Below are 17,130 nucleotides of genomic sequence, written 5' to 3'. Positions count from 1 at the left end.
GTCTATACGCCCCCTCTAACCTCTCTCTGTCTATACGCCCCCTCTAACCTCTCTCTGTCTATACGCCCCCTCTAACCTCTCTCTGTCTATACGCCCCCTCTAACCTCTCTCTGTCTATACGCCCCCTCTAACCTCTCTCTGTCTATACGCCCCCTCTAACCTCTCTCTGTCTATACGCCCCCTCTAACCTCTCTCTGTCTATACGCCCCCTCTAACCTCTCTCTGTCTGTACGCCCCCTCTAACCTCTCTCTGTCTGTACGCCCCCTCTAACCTCTCTCTGTCTGTACGCCCCCTCTAACCTCTCTCTGTCTGTACGCCCCCTCTAACCTCTCTCTGTCTGTACGCCCCCTCTAACCTCTCTCTGTCTGTACGCCCCCTCTAACCTCTCTCTGTCTGTACGCCCCCTCTAACCTCTCTCTGTCTGTACGCCTCCTCTAACCTCTCTCTGTCTGTACGCCCCCTCTAACCTCTCTCTGTCTATACGCCCCCTCTAACCTCTCTCTGTCTATACGCCCCCTCTAACCTCTCTCTGTCTGTACGCCCCCTCTAACCTCTCTCTGTCTGTACGCCCCCTCTAACCTCTCTCGGTCTGTACGCCCCCTCTAACCTCTCTCTGTCTGTACGCCCCCTCTAACCTCTCTCTGTCTATACGCCCCCTCTAACCTCTCTCTGTCTATACGCCCCCTCTAACCTCTCTCTGTCTGTACGCCCCCTCTAACCTCTCTCTGTCTGTACGCCCCCTCTAACCTCTCTCTGTCTGTACGCCCCCTCTAACCTCTCTCTGTCTATACGCCCCCTCTAACCTCTCTCTGTCTATACGCCCCCTCTAACCTCTCTCTGTCTATACGCCCCCTCTAACCTCTCTCTGTCTGTACGCCCCCTCTAACCTCTCTCTGTCTGTACGCCCCCTCTAACCTCTCTCTGTCTATACGCCCCCTCTAACCTCTCTCTGTCTATACGCCCCCTCTAACCTCTCTCTGTCTATACGCCCCCTCTAACCTCTCTCTGTCTATACGCCCCCTCTAACCTCTCTCTGTCTATACGCCCCCTCTAACCTCTCTCTGTCTATACGCCCCCTCTAACCTCTCTCTGTCTATACGCCCCCTCTAACCTCTCTCTGTCTATACGCCCCCTCTAACCTCTCTCTGTCTATACGCCCCCTCTAACCTCTCTCTGTCTATACGCCCCCTCTAACCTCTCTCTGTCTATACGCCCCCTCTAACCTCTCTCTGTCTATACGCCCCCTCTAACCTCTCTCTGTCTATACGCCCCCTCTAACCTCTCTCTGTCTGTACGCCCCCTCTAACCTCTCTCTGTCTGTACGCCCCCTCTAACCTCTCTCTGTCTGTACGCCCCCTCTAACCTCTCTCTGTCTGTACGCCCCCTCTAACCTCTCTCGGTCTGTACGCCCCCTCTAACCTCTCTCTGTCTGTACGCCCCCTCTAACCTCTCTCTGTCTATACGCCCCCTCTAACCTCTCTCTGTCTATACGCCCCCTCTAACCTCTCTCTGTCTGTACGCCCCCTCTAACCTCTCTCTGTCTGTACGCCCCCTCTAACCTCTCTCTGTCTGTACGCCCCCTCTAACCTCTCTCTGTCTATACGCCCCCTCTAACCTCTCTCTGTCTATACGCCCCCTCTAACCTCTCTCTGTCTATACGCCCCCTCTAACCTCTCTCTGTCTGTACGCCCCCTCTAACCTCTCTCTGTCTGTACGCCCCCTCTAACCTCTCTCTGTCTGTACGCCCCCTCTAACCTCTCTCTGTCTATACGCCCCCTCTAACCTCTCTCTGTCTATACGCCCCCTCTAACCTCTCTCTGTCTATACGCCCCCTCTAACCTCTCTCTGTCTATACGCCCCCTCTAACCTCTCTCTGTCTATACGCCCCCTCTAACCTCTCTCTGTCTATACGCCCCCTCTAACCTCTCTCTGTCTATACGCCCCCTCTAACCTCTCTCTGTCTATACGCCCCCTCTAACCTCTCTCTGTCTATACGCCCCCTCTAACCTCTCTCTGTCTATACGCCCCCTCTAACCTCTCTCTGTCTATACGCCCCCTCTAACCTCTCTCTGTCTATACGCCCCCTCTAACCTCTCTCTGTCTATACGCCCCCTCTAACCTCTCTCTGTCTGTACGCCCCCTCTAACCTCTCTCTGTCTGTTTTGTTATGCAGAAGATCAACAGGAAGATGCACTTCTCTAAGACCAAGCACAGCAAGTTCAACGAGTCGGGCCAGCTCTCTGCCTTCTACCTGTTCTCCTTCGGCTGGGGAACCAGCATCCTCATGTCGGTATGTGCTTTTAAACGATCTGTTTACTGGAATATGGGCTGTGTTAAACGATCTGTTTACTGGAATATGGGCTGTGTTAAACGATCTGTTTACTGGAATATGGGCTGTGTTAAACGATCTGTTTACTGGAATATGGGCTGTGTTAAACGATCTGTTTACTGGAATATGGGCTGTGTTAAACGATCTGTTTACTGGAATATGGGCTGTGTTAAACGATCTGTTTACTGGAATATGGGCTGTGTTAAACGATCTGTTTACTGGAATATGGGCTGTGTTAAACGATCTGTTTACTGGAATATGGGCTGTGTTAAACGATCTGTTTACTGGAATATGGGCTGTGTTAAACGATCTGTTTACTGGAATATGGGCTGTGTTAAACGATCTGTTTACTGGAATATGGGCTGTGTTAAACGATCTGTTTACTGGAATATGGGCTGTGTTAAACGATCTGTTTACTGGAATATGGGCTGTGTTAAACGATCTGTTTACTGGAATATGGGCTGTGTTAAACGATCTGTTTACTGGAATATGGGCTGTGTTAAACGATCTGTTTACTGGAATATGGGCTGTGTTAGCTGTAGGTGATGTTAAATGGTCTACATTCTGGGCTGTGTTAGATGTAGGTGATGTTAAATGGTCTACATTCTGGGCTGTGTTAGCTGTAGGTGATGTTAAATGGTCTACATTCTGGGCTGTGTTAGATGTAGGTGATGTTAAATGGTCTACATTCTGGGCTGTGTTAGCTGTAGGTGATGTTAAATGGTCTACATTCTGGGCTGTGTTAGCTGTAGCTGATGTTAAATGGTCTACATTCTGGGCTGTGTTAGCTGTAGGTGATGTTAAATGGTCTACATTCTGGGCTGTGTTAGCTGTAGGTGATGTTAAATGGTCTACATTCTGGGCTGTGTTAGCTGTAGGTGATGTTAAATGGTCTACATTCTGGGCTGTGTTAGCTGTAGGTGATGTTAAATGGTCTACATTCTGGGCTGTGTTAGCTGTAGGTGATGTTAAATGGTCTACATTCTGGGCTGTGTTAGCTGTAGGTGATGTTAAATGGTCTACATTCTGGGCTGTGTTAGCTGTAGGTGATGTTAAATGGTCTACATTCTGGGCTGTGTTAGCTGTAGGTGATGTTAAATGGTCTACATTCTGGGCTGTGTTAGCTGTAGGTGATGTTAAATGGTCTACATTCTGGGCTGTGTTAGCTGTAGGTGATGTTAAATGGTCTACATTCTGGGCTGTTTGGTTTCCTGGGCTTGTGGGTGTTCCTGTTTGTTTAAGACCATCTGATTGGTGTGTGTGTGTGTGACTTTTTGGTTTCTCTTCCAGGAGAACTTCCTGTCTAACCCAGTGAGCCTGTGGGATGGATACCCTCATACCCTGATGCCGTAAGTCCTGAACCCATTCTATACAAACCCATACCTTGTACAAAAGGCTCATCCGAGTGGGTTTTAAGAGCTAGGTTAAACATGTACAACTAAATGTTTCTGTTTTCCATATCGTCTCAGTTGTTGTTTCCTTGTAATGGCCAACGTTCATCATTCACAGTCCTCCTCAGTGCCCTATGTCAACTGGTGGGATGTTTGCATAGAAGTGTGTGGGTTTGTTTAGTCACAGATGGAGCGTTTCTACTTAGAGAGCATCAGTTCTCTTAAGGATCTCCTTGGAAACCTTTCTGCTCATACTAGCTTCAGATATTTTCTTGTGTTCGTCACAGTATAATGTCAATGTAGATTTCTGCCTATATAGACCATATAAAAAAAAAAAGTAATTATTTATCATGAGAGTCATAAACAATACCTAGTGAAGCTTATACCGACAGAAAGATTACAATCTCACCTTTCTAGTCAACGTAGTTCTACGTTACTGAGGTGTAGTCATTTTTGAGGACACGAACTCAAGTACACCGTACAAATATGATGAAAATATGACAAATCAGTGGGGTGAATATATAGTTACAATCACATTTTTTTTTTTTTAAACGTCACCTTCTAACTGTAAATACATACGATAGTACTTAATGACGAGATTGGGACCATTTCATATAACTGACGGACAAATTTTTCAGCCCAGCGTCCTCTGAGTAACGCAGAGATGCCATTCATAATGCGTGCTTCCTCGTTACAACTTCAGCTTTAAACATTACCTGATATTTGTCCCCAAGAGAGAACTGTTCTTGTTTCAGTTCTACAAAATAATTTAGTATTCTTTCATGTTGAGAGCTCTAAACCCATCTGAGAACATCACAGTGAGATGATACTGTTTGAGCTGCGATCTGTAGCCTCTCTCCTTTCAAATGCCATATTGTAAGCAGAGTTGCGAGGTTCACAGCCAGAGGAAATGTATCCTTTGTCTGGATAGGCCAGGAAATGTATCCTTTGTCTGGATAGGCCAGGAAATGTGACTTGTCGCTCTTTATGCAGATATGTCAGATTTCCCATACTGCATCTCAGATGAGAGCGGCATGCGAAGAGGGACAGAGCGCTCTGTACACAAATATATCAGTCGGAACCGGTCCAGAACCGCTCAAAGGTCCCTAAATAGGGGACTTAACGTTTTTTAATAATAGGAGTTGGGGTGGTTTTTTAATAATAGGAGTTGGGGTGGTTTTTTAATAATAGGAGTTGGGGTGGTTTTTTAATAATAGGAGTTGGGGTGTTTTTTTAATAATAGGAGTTGGGGTGTTTTTTTAATAATAGGAGTTGGGGTGGTTTTTTTCAAACACTCCTATATGGAATGAGTGAATCCTATCACTCAGCATGACTTCTCCTAGGTAGCTCTGTGTCTAACCAGTCTACATAACTTCTCCTAGGTAGCTCTGTGTCTAACCAGTCTACATAACTTCTCCTAGGTAGCTCTGTGTCTAACCAGTCTACATAACTTCTCCTAGGTAGCTCTGAGTCTAACCAGTCTACATAACTTCTCCTAGGTAGCTCTGAGTCTAACCAGTCTACATAACTTCTCCTAGGTAGCTCTGTGTCTAACCAGTCTACATAACTTCTCCTAGGTAGCTCTGTGTCTAACCAGTCTACATAACTTCTCCTAGGTAGCTCTGTGTCTAACCAGTCTACATAACTTCTCCTAGGTAGCTCTGTGTCTAACCAGTCTACATAACTTCTCCTAGGTAGCTCTGTGTCTAAATGAAGTAATAATGTAAGGTAACAATGTTAGAATGGACTTGGTGTTTTTGTTTGTGGTGCTGGTAGATTCCAGATGAAGTTGTATTTTATCAGCCAGATGGGCTACTGGCTTCACACCCTGCCTGAGATCTACTTCCAGAAGACCAAGAAAGTGAGTACTTAAAGTCAGCTGATTTTACTATTTGGAATTAAATTGACTAAACTCACAAGTGAGTTCCTTGTTGATGTAATATTAGTGTTTTTATTTTTATAGAAGTTGAAATATTTTGACCACCATTTTACTTGTCGTCATTACAGAGTAAATGTTAGCTGTGTCCCTAAGCAGGTTTTTCCTGATATCCTGTCTCTCTGTGCTGTTTGTTTTGTAGGAGGATATTCCTCGTCAGTTGGTGTATATCGCTCTGTATTTAGTCCACATCGCAGGAGCCTACATCCTCAAGTAAGACCTGGTTCACATCAACAACACTAGGAGGTTATTCTTTTGTCCAATTGTATACAAAAGTCCGGTGGAAAATCCACTTTCTTTAACCCTTTCACACAGAGGCTTGAGGTTAACTGACTACAGCAGGGAGGTTGGAACAGGGGGCTGACTACGGCAGGGAGGTTGGACCAGGGGGCTGACTACGGCAGGGAGGTTGGACCAGGGGGCTGACTACAGCAGGGAGGATGGAACAGGGGGCTGACTACGGCAGGGAGGTTGGAACAGGGGGCTGACTACAGCAGGGAGGTTGGAACAGGGGGCTGACTACGGCAGGGAGGTTGGAACAGGGGGCTGACTACGGCAGGGAGGTTGGAACAGGGGGCTGACTACGGCAGGGAGGTTGGACCCGGGGGCTGACTACGGCAGGGAGGTTGGACCAGAGGGCTGACTACGGCAGGGAGGTTGGACCAGGGGGCTGACTACGGCAGGGAGGTTGGATCAGAGGGGCTGACTACGGCAGGGAGGTTGGATCAGAGGGGCTGACTACGGCAGGGAGGTTGGATCAGAGGGGCTGACTACGGCAGGGAGGTTGGATCAGAGGGGCTGACTACGGCAGGGAGGTTGGATCAGAGGGGCTGACTACGGCAGGGAGGTTGGATCAGAGGGGCTGACTACGGCAGGGAGGTTGGACCAGGGGGCTGACTACGGCAGGGAGGTTGGACCAGGGGGCTGACTACGGCAGGGAGGTTGGACCAGGGGGCTGACTACGGCAGGGAGGTTGGACCAGGGGGCTGACTACGGCAGGGAGGTTGGACCAGGGGGCTGACTACGGCAGGGAGGTTGGACCAGGGGGCTGACTACGGCAGGGAGGTTGGACCAGGGGGCTGACTACGGCAGGGAGGTTGGACCAGGGGGCTGACTACGGCAGGGAGGTTGGACCAGGGGGCTGACTACGGCAGGGAGGTTGGACCAGGGGGCTGACTACGGCAGAGAGGTTGGACCAGGGGGCTGACTACGGCAGGGAGGTTGGACCAGGGGGCTGACTACGGCAGGGAGGTTGGACCAGGGGGCTGACTACATTTCTACTCTGTCCACAGCTTCTGTTTTTTGATATGACAATTAGATGGTTGTAAATTGACACATCATAGCAAGGCTGATTTTAGTGGTTAAAATAGCCGTTTTCTAGCCCAAAAAAAGGCAAAGTATTTCCTTACCTCTCAATGAGGCACGACCGTCTAATTAGTTGTCCTTACTGTGGTAACAGAGGGATCTAACGGCGTCCATTTTGTGTCTTTCAGTCTGAATCGTCTGGCTCTGGTCCTGCTGGTGTTGCACTACTTCACAGAGCTTCTCTTCCACGTGTCCCGCCTGGTCTACTTCAGCAACGACAAGAGACAGACTGGGTGAGTTGAGGACACACACACACACACACACACACACACACACACACACACACACACACACACACACACACACACACAGAGACTGGGTGAGTTGAGGTCACAGCACACTTCAAAGCCCTATAGCAAAATTTCCCTATAAAACCAACTTGGCATTTTAGACAAGGATGTTAGGAGTCAGTCTACAGGTCTAGTTATGATAGTGTTTATCTATTAGACAGTCTACTACAGGTCTAGTGTTATGATAGTGTTTATCTATTAGACAGTCTACTACAGGTCTAGTGTTATGATAGTGTTTATCTATTAGACAGTCTACTACAGGTCTAGTGTTATGATAGTGTTTATCTATTAGACAGTCTACTACAGGTCTAGTGTTATGATAGTGTTTATCTATTAGACAGTCTACTACAGGTCTAGTGTTATGATAGTGTTTATCTATTAGACAGTCTACTACAGGTCTAGTTATGATAGTGTTTATCTATTAGACAGTCTACTACAGGTCTAGTGTTATGATAGTGTTAATCTATTAGACAGTCTACTACAGGTCTAGTGTTATGATAGTGTTTATCTATTAGACAGTCTACTACAGGTCTAGTGTTATGATAGTGTTTATCTATTAGACAGTCTACTACAGGTCTAGTGTTATGATAGTGTTTATCTATTAGACAGTCTACTACAGGTCTAGTTATGATAGTGTTTATCTATTAGACAGTCTACTACAGGTCTAGTGTTATGATAGTGTTTATCTATTAGACAGTCTACTACAGGTCTAGTGTTATGATAGTGTTTATCTATTAGACAGTCTACTACAGGTCTAGTGTTATGATAGTGTTTATCTATTAGACAGTCTACTACAGGTCTAGTTATGATAGTGTTTATCTATTAGACAGTCTACTACAGGTCTAGTGTTATGATAGTGTTTATCTATTAGACAGTCTACTACAGGTCTAGTGTTATGATAGTGTTTATCTATTAGACAGTCTACTACAGGTCTAGTTATGATAGTGTTTATCTATTAGACAGTCTACTACAGGTCTAGTGTTATGATAGTGTTTATCTATTAGACAGTCTACTACAGGTCTAGTGTTATGATAGTGTTTATCTATTAGACAGTCTACTACAGGTCTAGTGTTATGATAGTGTTTATCTATTAGACAGTCTACTACAGGTCTAGTGTTATGATAGTGTTTATCTATTAGACAGTCTACTACAGGTCTAGTGTTATGATAGTGTTTATCTATTAGACAGTCTACTACAGGTCTAGTTATGATAGTGTTTATCTATTAGACAGTCTACTACAGGTCTAGTGTTATGATAGTGTTTATCTATTAGACAGTCTACTACAGGTCTAGTGTTATGATAGTGTTTATCTATTAGACAGTCTACTACAGGTCTAGTGTTATGATAGTGTTTATCTATTAGACAGTCTACTACAGGTCTAGTGTTATGATAGTGTTTATCTATTAGACAGTCTACTACAGGTCTAGTGTTATGATAGTGTTTATCTATTAGACAGTCTACTACAGGTCTAGTGTTATGATAGTGTTTATCTATTAGACAGTCTACTACAGGTCTAGTGTTATGATAGTGTTTATCTATTAGACAGTCTACTACAGGTCTAGTTATGATAGTGTTTATCTATTAGACAGTCTACTACAGGTCTAGTGTTATGATAGTGTTTATCTATTAGACAGTCTACTACAGGTCTAGTTATGATAGTGTTTATCTATTAGACAGTCTACTACAGGTCTAGTGTTATGATAGTGTTTATCTATTAGACAGTCTACTACAGGTCTAGTTATGATAGTGTTTATCTATTAGACAGTCTACTACAGGTCTAGTTATGATAGTGTTTATCTATTAGACAGTCTACTACAGGTCTAGTTATGATAGTGTTTATCTATTAGACAGTCTACTACAGGTCTAGTGTTATGATAGTGTTTATCTATTAGACAGTCTACTACAGGTCTAGTGTTATGATAGTGTTTATCTATTAGACAGTCTACTACAGGTCTAGTTATGATAGTGTTTATCTATTAGACAGTCTACTACAGGTCTAGTGTTATGATAGTGTTTATCTATTAGACAGTCTACTACAGGTCTAGTGTTATGATAGTGTTTATCTATTAGACAGTCTACTACAGGTCTAGTGTTATGATAGTGTTTATCTATTAGACAGTCTACTACAGGTCTAGTTATGATAGTGTTTATCTATTAGACAGTCTACTACAGGTCTAGTGTTATGATAGTGTTTATCTATTAGACAGTCTACTACAGGTCTAGTGTTATGATAGTGTTTATCTATTAGACAGTCTACTACAGGTCTAGTTATGATAGTGTTTATCTATTAGACAGTCTACTACAGGTCTAGTTATGATAGTGTTTATCTATTAGACAGTCTACTACAGGTCTAGTGTTATGATAGTGTTTATCTATTAGACAGTCTACTACAGGTCTAGTGTTATGATAGTGTTTATCTATTAGACAGTCTACTACAGGTCTAGTGTTATGATAGTGTTTATCTATTAGACAGTCTACTACAGGTCTAGTGTTATGATAGTGTTTATCTATTAGACAGTCTACTACAGGTCTAGTGTTATGATAGTGTTAATCTATTAGACAGTCTACTACAGGTCTAGTGTTATGATAGTGTTTATCTATTAGACAGTCTACTACAGGTCTAGTGTTATGATAGTGTTTATCTATTAGACAGTCTACTACAGGTCTAGTTATGATAGTGTTTATCTATTAGACAGTCTACTACAGGTCTAGTGTTATGATAGTGTTTATCTATTAGACAGTCTACTACAGGTCTAGTGTTATGATAGTGTTTATCTATTAGACAGTCTACTACAGGTCTAGTTATGATAGTGTTTATCTATTAGACAGTCTACTACAGGTCTAGTGTTATGATAGTGTTTATCTATTAGACAGTCTACTACAGGTCTAGTGTTATGATAGTGTTTATCTATTAGACAGTCTACTACAGGTCTAGTGTTATGATAGTGTTTATCTATTAGACAGTCTACTACAGGTCTAGTGTTATGATAGTGTTTATCTATTAGACAGTCTACTACAGGTCTAGTGTTATGATAGTGTTTATCTATTAGACAGTCTACTACAGGTCTAGTGTTATGATAGTGTTTATCTATTAGACAGTCTACTACAGGTCTAGTGTTATGATAGTGTTTATCTATTAGACAGTCTACTACAGGTCTAGTGTTATGATAGTGTTTATCTATTAGACAGTCTACTACAGGTCTAGTTATGATAGTGTTTATCTATTAGACAGTCTACTACAGGTCTAGTGTTATGATAGTGTTTATCTATTAGACAGTCTACTACAGGTCTAGTGTTATGATAGTGTTTATCTATTAGACAGTCTACTACAGGTCTAGTTATGATAGTGTTTATCTATTAGACAGTCTACTACAGGTCTAGTGTTATGATAGTGTTTATCTATTAGACAGTCTACTACAGGTCTAGTGTTATGATAGTGTTTATCTATTAGACAGTCTACTACAGGTCTAGTGTTATGATAGTGTTTATCTATTAGACAGTCTACTACAGGTCTAGTGTTATGATAGTGTTTATCTATTAGACAGTCTACTACAGGTCTAGTGTTATGATAGTGTTTATCTATTAGACAGTCTACTACAGGTCTAGTTATGATAGTGTTTATCTATTAGACAGTCTACTACAGGTCTAGTGTTATGATAGTGTTTATCTATTAGACAGTCTACTACAGGTCTAGTGTTATGATAGTGTTTATCTATTAGACAGTCTACTACAGGTCTAGTGTTATGATAGTGTTTATCTATTAGACAGTCTACTACAGGTCTAGTGTTATGATAGTGTTTATCTATTAGACAGTCTACTACAGGTCTAGTTATGATAGTGTTTATCTATTAGACAGTCTACTACAGGTCTAGTGTTATGATAGTGTTTATCTATTAGACAGTCTACTACAGGTCTAGTGTTATGATAGTGTTTATCTATTAGACAGTCTACTACAGGTCTAGTTATGATAGTGATTATCTATTAGACAGTCTACTACTGGTCTAGTGTTATGATAGTGTTTATCTATTAGACAGTCTACTACAGGTCTAGTGTTATGATAGTGTTTATCTATTAGACAGTCTACTACAGGTCTAGTGTTATGATAGTGTTTATCTATTAGACAGTCTACTACAGGTCTAGTGTTATGATAGTGTTTATCTATTAGACAGTCTACTACAGGTCTAGTGTTATGATAGTGTTTATCTATTAGACAGTCTACTACAGGTCTAGTGTTATGATAGTGTTGAGAAAGAAGACAGGATGTTATGTAACATGTGTCTCTGTCTCTCTACAAGGTTCACCGTCTGGGCGGTGCTGTTTGTCCTTGGACGGCTGCTCACCCTGTCCCTGTCTGTCCTGACTGTGGGCTTCGGCCTGTCCAACGCTGATCAACAGGGACTGGACCTGGCTAACGGAAACTTCAACGTGCTCATAGTTCGGTGAGAGAGAGGGGGGAGTGAAACAAACTTAACTAAAGAAAATTAACTAGTTGTAGTAGGGAGGAAATTGTAGTAATTCTCATTTCCATGAAGTCCTTCAGATGGTAGAGAAAAGGGTATTAGGAACAGAGTCTAGTAAAGAAATGAGCCACTTCGACTGTAACGCTGTTCTAACAGTCTGGAGATAGTTTGACTATTACCTCAAATGTGATATTTGGTGTTTCTAACTACCGCCTCTTCTCAGGCTCGCTGTGTCTAACTACCGCCTCTTCTCAGGCTCGCTGTGTCTAACTACCGCCTCTTCTCAGGCTCGCTGTGTCTAACTACCGCCTCTTCTCAGGATCGCTGTGTCTAACTACCGCCTCTTCTCAGGCTTGCTGTGTCTAACTACCGCCTCTTCTCAGGATCGCTGTGTCTAACTACCGCCTCTTCTCTTCTCAGGATCGCTGTGTCTAACTACCGCCTCTTCTCTTCTCAGGATCGCTGTGCTAGCTACCATCTGTGTGACTCAAGCCTTCATGATGTGGAAATTCATCAACTTCCAGCTGAGGAGGTGGAGAGAGCTGGCCCAGCCCCTGAAACCCAAGAAGCCCCAAGCTCCCAAGACCAAGTCCAAGAAAGACAAAGGTGAGTCACGCTGCTACCAGAGGATGTTGTCTAAGTTAGAACAAGATGCGTTTTCTCTGCTTTTAAGTTGTCTGCTTTTTAATCGGATCCATCTAGAATTTTTATTTTAACTAGGCAAGTCAGTTAAGAACAAATTTATATTTACAATGACGGCCTACCCGGGGAACAGTGGGTTAACTGCCTGGTCCGAACGACAAGGGGATTCAATCTAGCAACCTTTCAGGTTACTGGGCCAACGCTCTAACCACTAGGCTACCTGCCGCCCCTTGAATATGTTTGTTAGAGTTAAAACTGGTGTTAATACTGCAAGTAGAGCTGGGTAAATTGGCTTTAGTTCTAGTCATTCCGGATGTTTCCTTTTCTGTACCTGTTGTTTGCTCCAAGAACATTGACTTCATCCTCTGTTGTTGGCAGCCAATGGAGTGAACGGAGTGAGTTCCAACGGAGCCGATTCGCCGAGAGCAAAGAAAGAGAAGTCTTCGTAAACCCCCCCCCCCTCTCTCTGTTCCTCCAACCGAATCCCGTTTTTCTCCTATCCCCTTCAGGCAGCATCCAGCCTTCTCATTCCACTGCTCTATATGCTGTCTATGGCTCAATCCCAAATCCACCCCTAGACCCTTGTGGAGATCTAAGAGGATATGATTGATTCAAGCATTATGGTGAGACTTCCACCTAGCATATCAGAGAGCCGGTTGGAACTAAGCCCATATTGATTACACCTGTCATATCATCTCAGATCCCCTGAAGGGTCTAGGGGTTCATTTGGGACTGTTCATCTACTACAGCTACTAAAGGAGGACAACTCCTTCCAACGGGACTACAAGATCCAGAATGCATCTTGGCATCATCTGCTTGTTGCCAATCTCCAGTGCTGACCATTCCCAGAATCATTGTGACACTGCTGTGTCATTATTACAGCAAAAGAAAAACCATGAAAGAACAACTCTAACAAAGAACGTATTTAAAAGTGCCTATTCATAGACTGTACAGGATGTGCAGATTTAAAATGTCAGGAATGATATAAACTCAGTGTTTCAGTAAACACCCCCCCAAGCCAGAGATGTTATTTATCAGACTGTATCCTGTGACATGTTATGTTTCTTTAACAAAAGATCTTCTTGATTCAGTCACATTTATTTGGATCCGCTAGAGGACAAATGCACCTGCTGACCACCTATTTTAAATGACCTCATTTCCTGTTTTATTTTTTTATTTTTTATTTTTTTTCCTTCATCAACGCAGAAGGTTTCTGGAAGGGATAGGTTTGATTGGTTCATGGGAAGGGATAGGTTTGATTGGTTCATGGGAAAGGATAGGTTTGATTGGTTCATTGGAAGGGATAGGTTTGATTGGTTCATGGGAAGGGATAGGTTTGATTGGTTCATTGGAAGGGATAGGTTTGATTGGTTCATTGGAAGGGATAGGTTTGATTGGTTCATTGGAAGGGATAGGTTTGATTGGTTCATTGGAAGGGATAGGTTTGATTGGTTCATTGGAAGGGATAGGTTTGATTGGAAGGGATAGGTTTGATTGGAAGGGATAGGTTTGATTGGAAGGGATAGGTTTGATTGGAAGGGATAGGTTTGATTGGTTCATTGGAAGGGATAGGTTTGATTGGTTCATTGGAAGGGATAGGTTTGATTGGTTCATTGGAAGGGATAGGTTTGATTGGTTCATTGGAAGGGATAGGTTTGATTGGTTCATTGGAAGGGATAGGTTTGATTGGTTCATTGGAAGGGATAGGTTTGATTGGAAGGGATAGGTTTGATTGGTTCATTGGAAGGGATAGGTTTGATTGGTTCATTGGAAGGGATAGGTTTAATTGGTTCATTGGAAGGGATAGGTTTAATTGGTTCTGCCGTATTGCTTTAACCTACCAGTTTGTGTGCTTCTCAAATGGCACCCTATTCCCTACATAGTGCTCCAATATTGACCAGAGAAGTATGGCCTTGGTCAAAAGTAGGGTACTACATGGGGAATAGGGTCCCATTTGAGTCGTAGACATTCTCTCAGGACGCTGGCAGTGAGAATTAAGGAACGGGAATGAGGATAGGAAGTCGTTCTACAGTATTTTGACTTTTTGTTGTTGTTGTTGCTTTTCAAGCCTTTTGCTTTGGTGCTGTAAAAAAAAAAGGCCTGAACCCTGTGACCTTTCCTTTTGCTGAAGTAATCACTGATCTAACAAGGTTGGATAGAGTCGTTTACCCCCCCCCCCCCCAAAAAAAAAAACCCTGTCAATGGCAGGATCAGTGGTCACTGTGAAGGGAGAAATTAATTTTTGGTGTTGCATCCCAATCGGCACCCTATTCCCTATATAGTGCACAAGAGCCACTATGGGATCAGGTGAAAAGTAGCACACTACATAGCGTTTAGGATGCACACCCTAGTGAAAAATGGTTGCCGTTGGCGATTGGCTGCCTTCATTCGAGAGCCTGCAAAGCCAAAAATCTGTAGTTTTAATATAAGTGATGAGGATCCTATCAAAGAGGTTAGTAGATGACATATTTACTGTTATTAATATTAGTGTTCTTTTCTTTGTTGGAGAATATGGCATTGAGGCCTACTTTTTTGGTCAACAACTCGAGTGGTTTGTGTTTGTCACTGTCTGTTTCAAATGGCAACCTATTCTCTTTATAGGGCCCTGGTCAAAAGTAGTGCTCTAATAAAGGGAATAGGGTGCCATTTGGGATTGAACCGCTGTATTTTTGTCTCCTTTGAACATGTCCATGGGAATATAATTTGACGTTATGAATAAGGAAATGTTGTGTTCCGTTTTATCCCCTTTACTTTAACTGAACGTGCCAAATCAGTGCTCTCAGCATGACAGGATCTTTCTTTCCTTTAACATGCTCACTTGTTGCCATTAAATAATTTACACGGAAAGAAATGTGTCCAATTTTATTGAACTGAGATGGTATTTTGGTGGAAATATGCTGATGTAGTGAAGTTCTATAATGTTTGACGGTGATTATGTGGTTGTTACCTACCTTTTGAATGCACTGCCTGTATAAGATGGATAGGAACGGTCTGCTAAATTACCAAAATGTTAAATGGAATATTTATTCATTTTGTAAATCATATCAATAAATAATTTAACTACCTCGGTTCTTTAAGAACATAACTATAATTTTATTTATATATAAACTATCATCTTTGGAATGAACGCCAATGAATAAACTTTAACTAGAGGTCAAAGTTCATGAGCTGAAACTGTATGATGTATATAAACCCTGGAATGCTAATTGTTATGTATTGGCAAATGATAGGCTTGGAAGTCAAAGGTCGGCCATATTGGAACTCCCCAGAAGAAGCAGTCCTCCATAGAAATGAATGGAATTCTACAGTCTTGCAATTAAATGTTTCAAGACCAAAATTACATCAAAGTATTTTTGTTGTGGGGACATTAGAACCTTTCTAGAAAATGATACTTTATTTTTACACTTAGCTCGCATAATATAATTTAAAAGTACACAATTCAGGTGTCTAATAGAATAAATGTTTAAAAAAAATTAAGTTGACATGCATTTCTAGAGCTTCAAATATGTTTTACAATGGTGGGGGAGTATAAAGATGGAGGTGCAATGGCTTCAAAACAGCACCCCCTGCATGTCATCTAGTGTTTCTGTGTGTGTGTATATAAATCATTGGTTGAAACATACTATATCCCTGCTGTACCACTGCCAACCACACGGTGGAGCTACAGTTCACACAACCTGCTGTCAAAGACATGCAATTTGGTAGTGAACTGAAATATATATACTGAACAAAAATATAAATGCAACATGCAACAATTTTAAAGCTTTTACTGAGTTACAGGTCATATTAGGAAATTGGTTAACTGAGAAAAATTCATTAGGCCTTATCTACAGATTTCATGACCAGGAAAGGGCGATATCTAGTCAGTTGTACAACTGAATGCATTCAACTGAAATGTGTCTTCTGCATTTAACCCAACCCCTCTGAATCAGAGAGGTGCAGGGGGCTGCCTTAATCAACATCCACGTCATCGGCGCCCGGGGAACAGTGGGTTAACTGCCTTGCTCAGGGATAAGGATATGGATTTGTTAGTCACATAGTCTCTGTGCCCAAGAACAATTAGGTAACCTGCCTAAATGACTACCAACCCGTAGCACTCACGTCTTTAGCCGTGGTGCGTTTATAAAGGCTGGTCATGGGTCACATCAACACCATTATCCCAGAAAACCCTAGACCCACTCGAATTTGCATACTGGCCCAACAGATCCACAGATGATGCAATCTCTATTGCACTCCACACTGCCCTTTCCCACCTGGACAAAAGGAGCACCTATGTGAGAATGCTGTTCATTGACTACAGCTCAGTGTTCAACACCATAGTGCCCACAAAGCTCATCACTAAGCTAAGGACCCTGGGACTAAACACCTCCCTCTGCAACTGGATCCTGGACTTCCTGACGGGCCGCCCCCAGGTGGTGAGGGTAGGTAGCAACACATCTGCCACGCTGATCCTCAACACGGGGGTCCCTCAGGGGTGCGTGCTCAGTCCCTTCCTGTACTCCCTGTTCACCCATGACTGCACGGCCAGGCACGACTCCAACACCATCATTAAGATTGCTGACGACACAACGGTGTTAGGCCTGATCACTGACAACGATGAGACAGCCTATAGGGAGGTCAGAGACCTGGCAGTGTGGTGGCAGGACAACAACCTCTCCCTCAATGTGATCAAGACAAAGGAGATGATTGTGGACTACAGGAAAAGGAGGACCGAGC

At 42.9% G+C, this 17,130-nt stretch overlaps 1 protein-coding gene across 1 annotated transcript in view; it reads left to right on the top strand.

Moving 5' to 3' along the window:
- tr1l1 (translocation-associated membrane protein 1-like 1) overlaps positions 1-15,261 on the top strand; it is a 35,215-nt gene extending 19,954 nt beyond the window's left edge. The window contains 8 exon segments of the mRNA NM_001165407.1: positions 2,175-2,291; positions 3,621-3,679; positions 5,498-5,582; positions 5,800-5,870; positions 7,151-7,255; positions 11,608-11,751; positions 12,230-12,378; positions 12,793-15,261. Coding sequence (NP_001158879.1) covers positions 2,175-2,291; positions 3,621-3,679; positions 5,498-5,582; positions 5,800-5,870; positions 7,151-7,255; positions 11,608-11,751; positions 12,230-12,378; positions 12,793-12,863 — 801 coding nt within the window. The 3' untranslated portion in view covers positions 12,864-15,261.
- Positions 15,262-17,130: the final 1,869 nt, after the last annotated feature.

The sequence above is a fragment of the Salmo salar genome, chromosome 29 (genome assembly GCF_965601325.2).
Source record: "Salmo salar chromosome 29, fSalSal1, whole genome shotgun sequence".
NCBI lineage: Eukaryota > Metazoa > Chordata > Actinopteri > Salmoniformes > Salmonidae > Salmo > Salmo salar.
Note: the sequence above shows the minus strand (reverse complement) of the source record. Positions and strands in the feature narration are given on the sequence as shown.